The 14988-nt window shown below is 42.5% G+C and overlaps 1 protein-coding gene across 8 annotated transcripts in view; it reads right to left on the bottom strand.

The window, feature by feature from the left end:
- The window catches only part of fhod3b (formin homology 2 domain containing 3b), a 597288-nt gene that overhangs the window by 83536 nt on the left and 498764 nt on the right, over window positions 1-14988 (bottom strand). For all 8 annotated transcript variants that reach the window (XM_078539467.1, XM_078539468.1, XM_078539469.1 and 5 more), the window contains 2 exons: window positions 4717-5022; window positions 1336-2216 (listed from right to left, as the gene is read on the bottom strand). In XM_078539467.1, coding sequence (XP_078395593.1) covers window positions 1336-2216; window positions 4717-5022 — 1187 coding nt within the window. The remainder of the gene's footprint in view (window positions 1-1335; window positions 2217-4716; window positions 5023-14988) is intronic.

Below are 14988 nucleotides of genomic sequence, written 5' to 3'. Positions count from 1 at the left end.
GGCCTTTGTTTTAACTACCCTGTCAATGGCCTCAATTGGCCATTGACAGGTCGGTGGGCGCACAGCTGATTTTGCTGTCCCCTCCGCCTTCCTGAATATTTAAATGGGGCGGGATGATATCAGGGGTTCCGCCCGATGTCATCACGTGTCATTTTCGCGTCGGCCAGCGGGCCCCGCCCCCAAATTGCCAACGGAAAAATTCAGCCCAGTGAATTGGAAAAGTTCCTGTTCACCACTCGATTCTGGATTGAAATCCAGTCCAGAGAGGTGGCATGTATCTCTGCTATGCATTGCATTTTAGGGTCTACTTTAAATTCATTTGGGTAGATTCTTAACATACTTCCTGATGGACTGAAATTGGGAGCATAAAATGGTTAACAATTGATGCTTACTACTCTCACTCACTCTGCAGAGTCACAATGCTGGGAGATGTAGGGAGGAAAATCAGGATGCTACAAGCTAGATGTTTTTCACAATATGACAGATTGGCGTGCAGACTAGCACAGCTTTGAAGCAAATTGAACTGGCATATTTGGCCTTGAAAGGAGTGCAATGCAGATTCCCCAGTACAGTATGTTAGCAGGGTTCCAAGAGTTAGGTTGTTTGGAGAGATTGCAAACACTAGCCTTGTGTTCCCCAGAATGTAGAAAGTTAAGGGGTAATTTCATCTTAAACTTTCTCCCTCATGTACCTATCTAGTTGTGCCTTAAATGTTAAATGCTATTCACCTCAACCATTTTCCATGGTTTTTCCTGAAATATTTACTGGATTTATTAGTGACCATTTTATATTTGTGGCCCAAAGTATTGGGCTCCTCTGCAAATGAAAACGTCCTTTCAACGTTTACCCTATCAAGCCCCTCTATCAGGTAACATCCCGATCTCTATTCATGAGGAAAGAGCCCCACAGCCTTTCCTGATAGTTGTATGCTCTTGTTCTGGTATCATCCTTCCAGTTCTTTTTTACACTTTGTCCAGTGCTCCTTCATCCTTTCTGTACCGTGGTGTTCATGTACAATCTAATCAAGGTTGTATATAATTTTAACTTAACGCCTCTGCTTTTGAATTCTGTTCTTCAGGAAAGGAACTCCGGTGCTTTGTTTGCGCTTTATTTGTCTCGCTTACTCTGCATTGCTACTTTCAAGGATTCGTGTCTTTATCCCTGGATCCCTTTGCATCTCAGCCTCTTATTTTCCAAAAAAAATAGATGACCTCCTTTGTTATTCCTATTGAAAAGTAACACCTTACATTATCCATATGCCATTTATAGACCCGTTCTACAAGTTTGTTGATACCTTTTTCCTTACATCCCCCGAACAATCTCAAAGTGTGTTACCTTAGTGACTGGCAATTCCTTTGATTTTGATTCAAAGAGATGTTCCAGTTTGGATATGTCCACTTTTACAGGCTCCAGCCGGGTCCAAAGAGGCTCTCTGCAGCGCTTGTGATTTTTGTACTGCCAATCAATTGGTCGGACTTCGTTCCAGAATAGTCTGATGGTTTTCTTTTTCTTGATAAACGTTGGCTCACCCCTGGACAGATGGGGTGATCCCATGGCCTGTCGTAGACCAAAAGGTGGTGGCGGGGGCACTGACAAGCCAGGTACTGGAGGAGGTGGGGGGCAGTACAGTGTAGGGGGTGGAGGAGGGGGAGGTAAGCCCATAAAAGAAAGTGGGAGAGGCGGTGGAGGAAGTATTGCATCTCCAGAATTAAGTAGGTTTTCCATGTCCAACACATCTATATCATCCTCCTCCTCCAAGTCGGTGAAGTCTATATCTTTGATTTTTAGCTCTCTTGGATTGGCCATTAGTTGATCCCAAATATAATCCGATTCTGTTTTAGGTTGTGCAGTCACTTTGTCCACAGCCTTAGCAGTCTCTTCAGAATCAGATAATGGAGGCCCTTTACTCAGCTCCCCACTGTTAAATTTGTCAGTAAAAGCTTTCACGCTGCCATGGTTCTCCAAATGGTCGATCTCCATTTTCTTCACTTTGTCTTCACAGGCCTGCTTGCTGGCCTGCAGAATGCTGATGCGGCTGGCCAGGCTGGCAAGGGACTCTTGCTTCTCCTCCTCTTTTTTCTTGAGCTCTGTTTCTTCACCATCATCTGTCTTTTTGTTCTGCGCATACAACATGTCCAGCATGAACCGTTTGTTATTGAGAATGTTGCTGCACTGCTCATTTACACTGACCTCCTTAACGCTTTGCGTCCATTTACCTATTGTCCAAAAAGAAGAGACAGGTGAGTTAGAATACAGCAATGGAAGGTCTGAGACAGTGACGTTTCCACAAAATGGAGCTGGAAATCCAACTCCTCACTATCCTTAATGTGAAGCTAACAATACTGAATTTATATTGATGGAGCAGTGCGCTAAATAAATGCGTGGTGCCTTTCTTAGCAATTCTTATCCTTGTTATTTTCCAGGAGTGCAATCCATTTTCTTAAACATTAGAAATCCATTTTTAAAATAAAACAAAATGATAGGTTATGGCAGTGCAGTAACAAAGACAGGGTGAGACTGCACAGCTGTTGTGAGTTCTCAATCCAATGGGTGGGCTAGGAGGCCAGATATATGTTATACGCATAAAAGAGAAACAGAACCAGAATAAATTGAAGATAAGCTTTTTACTGCAGCCCGGGCGGCAAACAATTTCTGACTTAGGTCTTAGCGTCTCACCCCTTTCATGCCAATGTGGTTTCATATTGTTACAAATAAAACATGCGTTTTAAGTTGCTGTGATACTGAATAGTACAAAAAGGCACTCTGGGTTTTGTGTGCAATAACTTGTATCACATGCTCTTTTTACATACACACAAAAAAAAGCTTGGATTTATATAGTGGTTCATCATATCAAAATGCTTCAAGGTCCTTTTAGAAGGCTACCTATTGCACTGAAGACACACCAATGTGGGCAACACATGGATATCTACTATCAGTCAGAAAAAAGTCAGTGGATTCATCAAGTATTTTACATGTTGAGCATATGGATGGCACCATCACTAACTGCCCCCCCCCATCCCCACTCCGCCTTGGGGAACTTTGGTTGGAATCCATTCCAGGCCAACAGAATTAAATCCTCTACTCTTCCATGCTGAAATGGTCCTACAGTTAAAAAAGAGTCTGGGCAATTTCAACCCTGCTCCTAATAAACAGGACATCACAGAACCAGGCTACATACAACATGAAATGAATAGATACCGAATTATACATCTGACAAGCTACAAGGTGGTTGGTGTGGGAAATGTACAGTTTATATCTTATGTAGAGAAGCAAGAATCATCATTGTCAAGCCTGTAGCTTAATTAATTAATTAAATTCACTTATTTCAGGGGAGGAATACATGGGTACGTTTCAGCCACTACAACAGGTGGCATATTCTTCTTCCCTCAGCTGTCAGAAACTCTTCACTGGCCTCCCCTGCCTTCAGCTCTGCTCCCTAACTGTGCCTAATGGAATGGACACCATGCTGTGGCTGTTCAATATTGTCCTTTTGACCCACCCAGGCTGCTGCTGGTTTACACCAAATGTGCTCCTCAACCTGATGCAATGCTACAGAGCCAAACCTCAGAGGAGAAAGTGATGGAATGAGGTCTGGTCCCTCTTTGCGAGGAGGGGCAAAACTGGATGTTCTCATGATTTTCTGGCTCCCCCAGCGACTTTCAGTAGGAACATGACAACTTACACAGGGAGCTTAAAGTGTACAAACATAATAAGATGCCCACACAAACTGCAGTGAGCATACGGTAATAACTGATGGCCACAGGCTCACCATTTCAAAGACAGCTTCAAATCCAAGAAAAATAAAGGAGGTCAGGCCCTGTGGTGCCAGTGGTATCAGACCCATCAGCTTATCTGGTGAGATGGCAGCTAATGAGAATCAATTATCCATGCACTGAAGCAATACGGAGGATGAAATTCTGTAGCCTTCATGATTTTGAACACCTCTTATCAAATCTCCCATTTCCGGGAGGTCAATTCTAACTTCTCTAATCTCTCCATCTAACTGAAGTGCCACATCCCTGGTAAATCTCCTCTGCACCCTTTCTAATTCCTTCATATCCTTCAGAAAGTGGGATACACAGGATTATTAACAATGCTCCAGTTGGGGTCTAACTAGTGATTTTTAAAGGTTTAGCTGAACCTCTTTGCTTCTGTACTCTATGCCTTGACTTATAAAGCCAAAGATCCCACAAGTCTTTTTTAACAGCCTTTTCAATTGACCCTACTGCCATAACTAAGGTTGAGAACTGTTTGCTTCTCTTTCATTCATCATGTCACCAGACACTAACCACTGAAGTATTGTACAGTACTTTGGTACATGTGCATGTTTTGATCAAAATTAAAAGTCACTCAGAGTAGTTATTTATGACACTTAGCCTATTAATTTATCACAGTAAACATATCCATAATAAGTGTAGTAGGAAAAAACATGATCACAGGGATTAACAAATCAACGCAAAGAAAATATCTTAATATTGTGACATGTTTCCTTCAGATAATGTTTACTTTGCACAGTAAACTTGCATGTTACTCACATCTACTAATCCGATCCAATGAAAGCTGGTATATAATTATGCTGAAGCATATTCTGTGTGGTGCAGCACAGTAAAGCATCTATTTTGGTACAACAGAGCAACCTGCAATTACTAATTGCTGCCCGGAGCTGTTTAACACAGTGCAGTATTATGAAAGAGTCTCAGAAAATGTGGTTATTACCAGTTTCATTGTCGCTGGTTACTTTGTCTTCCCTTTCTTCTCTTTCTAAAGTGCTGCTGGCTGATGAGATGCTAGAAGCTGAACAGTTATCTTTCTCATTCACTTCTTCATTCTGTCTCTCCTTCTCACTCAGAATTGCATTTTCGTCGGGCTCTCGATATGGTCCCTGCTCAGTCTCCAGCTCTGATCCCAGCTCCGCAGGTCCTGCCTCAGTGACCACCTCTACTTCTCGTTCAGCTTCTGATTCGGGCTCAGGTTCAGGCTCAGGTTCACACTTTGGCTCCGGCTCTGGCTCTCTGGCACAGACTAACAGGAACAGAAGGAGGAGGGATTCTTAGATACTGTTTAAGCCACATTACTTCACAATGTTAGTTTTATACTGTTTCAGTATCTGTTTTACTGTCACAAGAGAAGAAAAATCCTCAGCTTTTCTCCGCAAATGCAGGAAAGCTCTTTAAAGGTATTTTATAATTAACTACACATATTAGCCTCCTAAAAACTTGGACCTTTCAAGGCTCACGTTTTGGGAATGAGACCAACTCAAATTGCTGAAAAGGGTAACCCATTTTAATGAATTTTACTTAAATGAGCAAGATAGATTCATTCCTTTAAATGTGTGTGCAACCTGCCTCACTCTTTTCATCATAACTCTTGTTTCTAAGATTACTGTTGACAGACCTGTATTTTGATTACATAAAGTTTCTGTCACTTACTTTCCTGTTGACGTGAATGAGCTTTTCCCCCTTTTTAGACTTCAGAGTTTCCCAGTGTTTTTTTTTAAAAAGTTCGGGCCCGGCTGTAGACCTGCTCCCAGTTTTCATTTGATATTGTACAACCACCGGTCACAAGTCCTTCTGCTTTTGTCTCTGTGGGTGCCCGAGGTCGTAAATGTGGGGGATCACGACACAGACCTTCAACCTTGCTATCTGTGTACAGTGCAATGAAACTCTTGTGTCAGCTAGCCTTTGGCACTTTCGGCTCCGTTAACACCGGATGAATGTTGCATATATGATGGATACAATTTTTTATAAACTGGCACAGTTTAGCCAATGAAGGCTCTTATCAAGGACAGCAGAAATGGTTTTGTTACTGTGGCTGATAGAGGACAGAAATGAACAATTTTTCCTTCACTACATCTGATAATTTTTTGTGTAAAGTCCCAACTCTACTGTCCAGGATTGACACAATGGCTCTCCGGTGCATTGTACACAGCCAGTCAGGTGAAGTTCAACCATTATTCCACCTGATAGGTTTACAACCTCTGACACCTACGGGGACTGGACCAGTTGCTCTTGCATCTCTTCCTAACTGGTTATAGAATAACAATGGCCGAGGCCTGGGATCAGGAATAACACCAGTAACCCTGACTGGTTCTACTGCTGGACTCCTGCTGTGACTGCTGAGATTGTGCTTTTAGGATTTGCAAGTCCTTATCTTTTCACCCATTGTGTATTGGAAGGGCTACATATTGGATTTTATTTTCAATTTGAAGACTACAGGATGGACTGAATTCACACTGCAATGTGTTTATTCCTCTCTGTGCATAACTAGGCAATTTGTTAATTTCTGTCAAAAAAAACTAGCCTCTCACACATCACTGGAATTCTGTAAAAGAAGCATTAGGGCTTCCTGCTTAAAAAAAAAAAAATCTTTTTCTTTCTTTCACCCATTAAATTTACCCTCTTCCCTCATCCTATCCTGAAGATGCGCACTCAGCCTCCACATATACATATAACCAGCAGAGATCCAAATGGGGGCAGAAACTTTAGCTGGTTTAGAGGAGCAACATTAGCATCTCTATAACCACTGTGAGTGAGGTATCGCTGCAAAGGTGGGGGATTGAAGCTGAAATCTTCTTGCTTCAGCTACACATTGAACGTTTGGCATAGTGCATTAAAAAAATTATTTCAGAGAGAAAAATATTAGGCCATATTTGTCTTACCTTGAACACTTTTATACCATAGAGAGAACATAGGATACAGGTTGCAAACTGGTGATCATGCCATTAGGGAGGCTGGGCACACATCTACCTAACCTCCCGCCTTATCTCCCCTATAAATACACACACACACACACACACACACACACATATTGACCTCCAAATGCAGAGAGCTAAAGCTGAATTGTTATGTTGCAATTCTTGAGATAATCTATTCTTGCAGCACGGACACATCAAACCCAATTGCCCCTTTTTACAAAGCCTTGTAAGGACTTTATTAACTGACAGAAGCCCAACACAATGAGTGAAGATGTCGTGAAAATGCCTTCTTCAGGCTACTGCTACATTCTACGGTTAGAGTCAGAAACAATTTGGTTTTCAAGAGCCTAGTAATAAATATATATAAAATCAACAGCTGAAAAAGCGGATTTTGAACCTTGGCTGAAATAACACACTTGATGATACACTGTAAAACTTGAATATTGCTGAAAAGAGACATGTTGCCGAAGCTTTGTTTTTCAGTCATCAGGACAAATGCAAGAATTCCAAATTTCAAATGATCACAGCAATTTATATTACAGGGGAAAAGGGTGCTAATTGGTTGGCAAGTTGACACCGATTAGCTGAAGTGTTGCCTTGGAGAAAGCAATGAGGAGCTACAGGTTTCCCTACCTCAATGTGGCTCATTTATGCTTGCTAGAAGCAACATACATTCATAAACAGGGACAAAAAAAACAAAAGAAATATGTTCAAGCCTCGCGCCCTTTTCGTATCATCGGGGAGCTTGGGGAGCCAAAGTACAAATATCCTGTAGTATAGATATCTGACAGCATAGATATCTCCACCAACCCCATCACCATCTCATTGCTTTTATCATAATACTTGCTTCACAAGGTCCCGGGGCAGCTGCAAATAATAGCAATCCACAAACAACATGCATAATTCGACAGAACATATTAAACATGAAACGTGGAGTTAAAACATTTATGATTCCACCCACAAACCACTTAAGTTCCTGTAGTTGGTATCATCTGGAACTCTTTGGCTGTGCAATTGCCTTGTGTTCCTTACTAATTAATTACATATATTTCTATACATGTGTCCACTCAAACATATGCTGACATAGAAGATTTCAAAAAGGAAGACTGTTTTCTTTAATAATCCTTAATAGTCTTTGTAATCTGCAGCAAGGTTCAGCTGTGGGATAGGGGTAGTTTGGGGGGGGTGGTGGGGGGCAGTGTGACGGTGAGTTGTCTTTTAAAAAGATTCTGAAGGCATTGGAGATGACTACATGAGCTAGTTAAGTGTGGAGAGGAGAGTGCACAGCAAGTGGTTAATGACATTACCATACATGCAAGTGGACTTTCTGAAAACCACAAGAGAACTGAACACAGAAGCTTATGTTGTTAGGTACAGACTGCAACCAGAATACAGGAAATGTGCCACCAGGATACCTGCCCCCAGCAGACTGCAACAATTCCAATCCTTTTGTACACTTCCAAAAACTGAAGTTTCTGGCACGAATGCCCAGCAGCAGAATTTATTAATCTCTTCATCGGGTAATTATGTCTGATGGCCAATGTTCAACTTGATCTATTTTATAAGCTGACCCGTACATATATTAAATTGCTTGCATTAATTTCAGACTTAAGTGAAAACAGATTCTCTCTTTGAGCCGGTGCAGACGCGAAGTCTGCTTCACATACAGCCCGTGCTGCAAGTAAAAAAACACCACTCCAATGAGCCGGATGTAAAAAGCACGAGAATCCGATTCTCTGGCAAACTGCAGAAAGCAGTGTTCAAACATACTGCCGCATAATCAAACTATAGCTCGGCAACACTTGACAAGCCTTCAAATTCATTTCATTCACCCACCTGATAACTCTTTACCCCTGGCAATTTGAACACAGCTCCACAGCACTGACGCACTGCACTGTTAAAATTCACCACCGCTCCACCGTCATGACTAAGAGCAGCTACCAGTTCTGTGACAGGAATCTGGAGTTCATTACGGCAACTTGATTTTTATATACATCTTAAACGTTTGATTGAAATTTCTAGCCTATAATCTATGCTGAATGTACTTGTATGTTCCTGATTGTGCCATTTTTATACCGATGTAGCTGGTAACCTATTTCACAGGTTAACCAGAAATTCTTTACATTTTTGCATTGTGTAAACATCAGGGAAAAAAATATGCAGTTTTGCTGTTGTTGCACACTGAGCAAAGCAAACAGACTTGAGGTGCTGGGAGGTGCCTCGAGACTGTGAAGTGAATCCCATCAAACTTTTGTTTGGCAATCTTTTTACAATTAGCTTGTTTTCCAAACTAAATGCATAGGGGCAGATAGTCTCTGCAAGATGGTCAAAAGCGGACCTGGTTCAGAGTGTACAATAATTTCCCAATGTCAGGAACAATGTATCAAGGCAACAACCTGTTAACTAAGGGACACAACAGTATAAGCAGTCTTGACATTTAGCAGGGGCCGAAATGGCCACAGGCTGCACAGTTACATGAAGGGGACCAATGGCAGAGTGGGCACTGTTGGGAAGAGACGTTTCCAGGTGGGGGAGGGGAGGGGCGGTATGGGGGCAGGATGTGATGTGGAAGATATCTGAGGTTGCCCCAATTATTGCATAATGGCTATTGAGATCCCCGGGAAAACTCAGAAACTTTAATTGCGCTGTTCTATCAGTCTGAGTTTATTGCATTTTATAGCTCCATCTGATTTTCTAATACATTTGATCAATGCCCTGGTCAGATTTTTCATCAGATAATTTCAGTAAGTATTTTTTTTACGTTGATCTAACAATTTTCACTTTTTTTAATGCCTCCCCTCAGAGTGAATGACCGTTTAAGGGGTAGGGGGTGGACAAAAGAGGGGCTTAGAGTGCAAACCTCAGGCCACCACGGTAGGGCAGATCTGCTGGAGCAACTGGTCTTTCCTGTGTTTCATTGTGTTTATACTCAACTATCAAGGTGAATCTGTGAGTAATATAAGAGTGGCAGTGTCACAATTGAGATAATTGAGAGTCCCTGGGAATATGCATTCTGCAGGGTAGAAAGAGCAAAGACAGGTTCAATTTATGAACACTGTCATCAGCTATTCTCAGATGAGAAATTGCCATAACAAGCACAAACTTTAAGAAAATAGTAAATATGATATTTAGTAAATGTGATACAGTAACCAATAAATAAATGTACTTAGGTCCAATGCGCTGCCTGACTGGAACTGTATTGTGCTGTGTGTAAGGGTAGTCATTGGACCCTGAATTTGAACCCATCTCAATCTGATGGTCTCCTCCTTCTATTGGCTGTAATGGCCGTATGTAAAATGTGTTTGAACAGGCTTACCCTAGCTCAAAGCACAGTCCCCAGCACAAAACTAACCCTTAATTTGGCATAATGGGGTAAATTCGGCGATCATGCGGTCCAGGTCTTAGAGGAAGCACACGTTGTTGTCCTACCTTTAATTCGTGCTCCCTTCAAATGTGGCTCCTGTTTTGAGGAGGAAATGAATTTACCTTCAAACTGGTAATCTCAATCAGTCAGACCACAAAAGATGGCTGGTGTAAGAAATGGAATGGTATAATTGTGTAGCAGGGACACACTCCTGAGAATGATGTTGAGGCACGTTATTATGGAATTAAAGCCAGATATATATGCTTTCAATAATAATAAGGTTATATTAAACCTTATTGGGGATTAATTGAGAATATCAGCAATATTTGAAAATGTTTCCATTCTAATGCATTGATATGCTTGGTGAATTAAAAATGTGATTCAAATTAAGGCACATTAATTATTTTTAAATGAATAATGCCTCAGTAGAAATATATTAACCGCTGCCCTATGGATTGATACCTTCCATGTCAGAATAGGTTGCCAACAGTCCCTGTAACTGTACCTCAGTGGGAGTTAGCACCTTCAGGATTGAAGAAGAAAATGGGAAGAACACTGAAAACACAATCTTCTCCATTGGCCAAGGTTGGTAAGCTGACAGAACTGTCCCTCATTAGGGCAAGACTGATCCTGTCAGGTTCTCCTCAAACCTCAGATATATTGCCAAGAATCCTGAAATTCTGCTGAGGTCTGGGGAGATTTAAATTTAGCCACTCAGTCCGACAGCTTGTTCATTTTTGTCATTCCAAATCTGCTTCAAGTCAGGCTTGCACACCTCAATGTGCCTGGGTGACTATGTGTGGACATACTGTTTATTGTCTCTGTTGCCCTGTGGGAGAGCTGCTGGTTTATCTTGCTTTTTAAAAAAAAAAAATCATCATCAGGGTTTGAGGATTGTTCGCAAGGTCGGCAATTAATGCCCATCCCGAGGGGCAGGGTTTTTAACCCCTTCGGGCAGGCGCAGTGGGCGGGTCCGGGAGCGGCCACGAAACCGAATGCCATCCGTGATAGGTCCCTTACCCCGATTTCACGCTGGCTAGCCAATTAATGGCCAGCTAGCGTGAAATGTGCGCTCAGAGCCTCGGCGCTGTTGGGGTGGGGGCGGGAGGAGCGTGAGTGCGGAAGTGTGCCCATGCACGGGGGAGCGGGCGCTGAAAGCTTCCTGAAGGCACAGAGCTGCCTCGGGGAGCTGAAGATTTTTAACATGAAAAATAAAGAATGAAAAGATAAGGGAAAACATGTCCCCGCATATGACTCTGTCACATGAACAGGGACATGTTAAAAATGAGTTTAACATTTAAAAAAAAAAATCCCACCCGTGGATGAGGTTTCACAAAAAATGCAAAGGCTGAGCGGTCGGACAGACAGCCAAAAATTCAATTTGGTTAATTAAGGGCCTTAATAGGCCTCTTGATTGTCAGCGGGCACACTGTCAACTCTCGCGCGCGCCCGCCGATTGAAATATTGTGCGAGTGCGCGATGACATCGGGACGCTCGCCCGACATCATCGTGCACTATTTTACTCCTGTTCGGGTCGGGCGGGATCCAACGGCCAGACGAGATAAAATTTCTGCCGTGTGTGTCCTGGACAAGGTGGTGGTGGTGAGCCTTCTATTTGCAAAGCTACAGCTTGGTGAAGGTACTCTCACAGTGCTGTTAGGGAAGTTGTAGGATTTTAATGCAGCCACAACGAAAGATGACATATATGCAAGTCAGGACAGTGTGTGACTGGGAGGGGACAGTCCTACCATTCATCTTCTGCCCCTATCCTCCTAGGTGGCAGAAGTTGGGGTTTTAGAATGTGCTGCCTTCGGATTCTTGACCCGTTGCTGCAATGCAATCTTTGGATGGCAACCATAGTGTGCAGTGGCGGAGGGAGTGCACAGTTAACATGGTGGATGGGGTGTCGACTAAGCAGACTTTGTCCTTGAAATTCGTTAGTGCTGTTGGAGCTGGACCCATCCAAAAATGGGCAGTATTCCAACACACTCCTGTCTTGTGCCTTGTAGGTTGCAGAGGGAATCTGGGGAGTCAGGAGAAGAGTTATTCAATACAGAGTACCCAACCTGTTCCAGTAGCCACATGTGGCGGGTCCAGTTGAGCTTCTGGTTAATGGCGGCCCTGAGGACGATGATAATGGGGGACTTGGCAATGACAATGCCATTATGTGTCTAGGGCAGATGATTAGCCTCTATCTTGATGGAGATGGTCAATGTGTGGCACATATGTTAGCCCAAGCCTGGAGGTTGGCCAGGTCTTATTGAACACTGGCGTGGACTGCTTAATTGGAGTTGCAAATGGAGCTGTACACGGAGCAATCATCAACAAACAGCTCCACTTCTGCCCTTATAAGAAAGGGAAGATCATTGATTAAACTGCCAAAGATTGCTGGGCCAAGAATTCTCCTCTGAAGAACAGCAGCCCCCAACAACCACAACCATCTGGCATTTTATTGAGCATTTGAATACTGAAACATTATTTCAGCCTGCAAGATATATAACTTTTCAATCTTTCATCCCTGCACAAATATTTTGTCCTGTCAGTTGACCAATATTAATTGTAGTAATACAGGATTGAGAAAATACACAAAATTCTAAAAACGTCCATTCACATTTTGCAAATGAAAGGTTAGTGCTGGCAATTTTGCTGAAGCCTCGGTTTTTGCTATTTATCTGCTATTCCAGTTCCTGAGGGTTTAGACCATGTGTTTTTCTTAAACATGAGAATATGGCCATCCATTATCCGCAATTCACTGCAGTTAGAAGTGGTATTGCTTCCATTATGACATTTTACGAGCAAATGCTACCATTGTGCAAAAAATATTTCAAGTCTTGACATCTCATTTTAAAGGAAAACTATCTCCTGCAATGCTGCAAATAAATTATCTACCATCAGTCATCTGAAACAGCTTGCTATGCATTTGCAGTCCATTGAAGGAGTTTAATTTGTGAAGACAAATAGCACTCCCTTCACGTATTATGGACAGTGCAGAAATAAAAACGGCTCAAGTGTCTTGCAAATAATCACAGTATCTGGCATATCCAGATTGCTGGTGCTATATTTCAAGCCAAGTTATAAATAAGTCTGTTGTGTTTCGTGGTTTAGCTCACACTACTAAAATGCCACTGCAGGAGATTCTCACTGATTCCGAAGTCTAAGAAAACTATATTCAGAAATGAAGCTGGCAATCTACTGAATAAAAGGAAGAAAATAAATTCATTCATACAGGGCCTTCCGTGACCCCAGGACACCCCAAAGCGCCTTACAGCTCAATGAGGCCATTTTGAAGTGTAATCACTGTCGTACCGCAGGTAAGGTGGCAGTCAATTTGCACACAGCTAGCTTCCACAAACAACAGAGGCATCTGTTTTCATGACACAAAAGCTGAAAATGCTGGAAAGACTCAGCAGGCCTGGCAGCATCTGTGGGGAAAAGCGGAGCGCAGGGGTAGGATTTTCCAGTCCTGGCCACCGGCAGGATCTTCTGGTCCCGCCAAAGTCAACGGACTTTTGACTGGCTCACTGCATCCATCATGGGGATCCCTTCCATGTCGGAGCCAGAAAATCCTGCCCAATGTTTCAGCTCAATGATGAGCCTTCATGAGAACTGAGGAAAGACAGGAATGTAATAGGGTTTGAGCAAGTGAAAGGGGAGGTGGTTGAGGGGTTGGGGTGGGATGGTGGGGGAGGGTGGTGGGAGGGAGAAGAACAGGGAAGGTATGTGACAGCGCGACGGGCAGGAGAAACAAACTGACAAACGGTTTTGTGGTAATGGGTAAAGCTAAGAAACAAAAGATGTGTCCAGATGAGGTGTGAATGGCTGCATAGCAGTTGTCCGAATGCAAAACAAACAAGAAAAACTGAACCAGTAAAAAAAAAGTAATGAAACAAGATGGAGGCAAAGGTTATGATCTAAACAATCTGCCTCCGTTTTGTTTCATGTTTTGTTTTACTGGTTTGGCTTTTCTCACTTCTTTATTTGTTCACTTTGCCTTCGGCCAGCTGGTATCCAGCCAATCACACCTCATCTGGACACATCTTTTGTTTCTTCACTTTACCCATTACATCAAAACCTGGTCATTTAATCTCTCCAGCCCTCCACCCCATTACAGACCTTCCCTTATTTTCTTCCTCCCCTTCTCACTTTCACTCGCTCAAAACCTATCATATTTCTATCTTTAATAAAAGCAAAATCACATCATCACATTTCTACCTCTCTTCAGTTCTGAAGAAGTCATAGGGACCTGAGACGTTGACTCTGTTTCTCTCACCAAAGATGTTGCCAGGCCTGCTGAGTTTTTCCAGCATTTTGTTTTAATTTCATATTTCTATCTTTCCTCAGTTCTGATGAAAGCTCATCACCAACCTGAGATGTTAATTATTTCCCCTCTCCACAGATACTGCCTGACTTGCTGAGTATTTTTTAGCATTTTCTGTTTTTATTTCAGATTTCTGGCATCTGCAGTATTTTGCTTTTGTGTTTCAGTTTTAGTGCTGTTGGTTGAGTGACAAATATTGGCTAGAACTTCCCAGCTCTTCCTAAAATACCAGAGGATTTTCTTTATATTGACCCAAGGGGGCAAGTGAGGCCTCTGACACTGCGGCACTCCTTCAGTACTTATGTGTTCAAGTCTCAGGAGTGGGACTTGGTCTTACATCCTTCTGACTCCGATGAGACAGCACTACCACTGAGCCACAGTCAACACCTGTAAATCTGTATATGTTTTAAGAAGCTAATACAGGCTAAGAAATCTTTACAAACACATTGAAAATAGTTTATCCCACTGGGGTGAGTTGTTGGCTGCATCTTTGCATCTCAATCTGAAGAACACGATTCTCTCTCCCCCATCAAACTCTGGGCACCAACCCAACTTGTCTCAGATATCATTGCTGCCTGTGAAGTCAAAAGACCTTCACAGGCAGCAATGGAA

The sequence above is a fragment of the Cetorhinus maximus genome, chromosome 3 (assembly GCF_964194155.1).
Source record: "Cetorhinus maximus chromosome 3, sCetMax3.hap1.1, whole genome shotgun sequence".
In the NCBI taxonomy this organism is placed as follows: Eukaryota; Metazoa; Chordata; class Chondrichthyes; order Lamniformes; family Cetorhinidae; genus Cetorhinus; species Cetorhinus maximus.
Note: the sequence above shows the minus strand (reverse complement) of the source record. Positions and strands in the feature narration are given on the sequence as shown.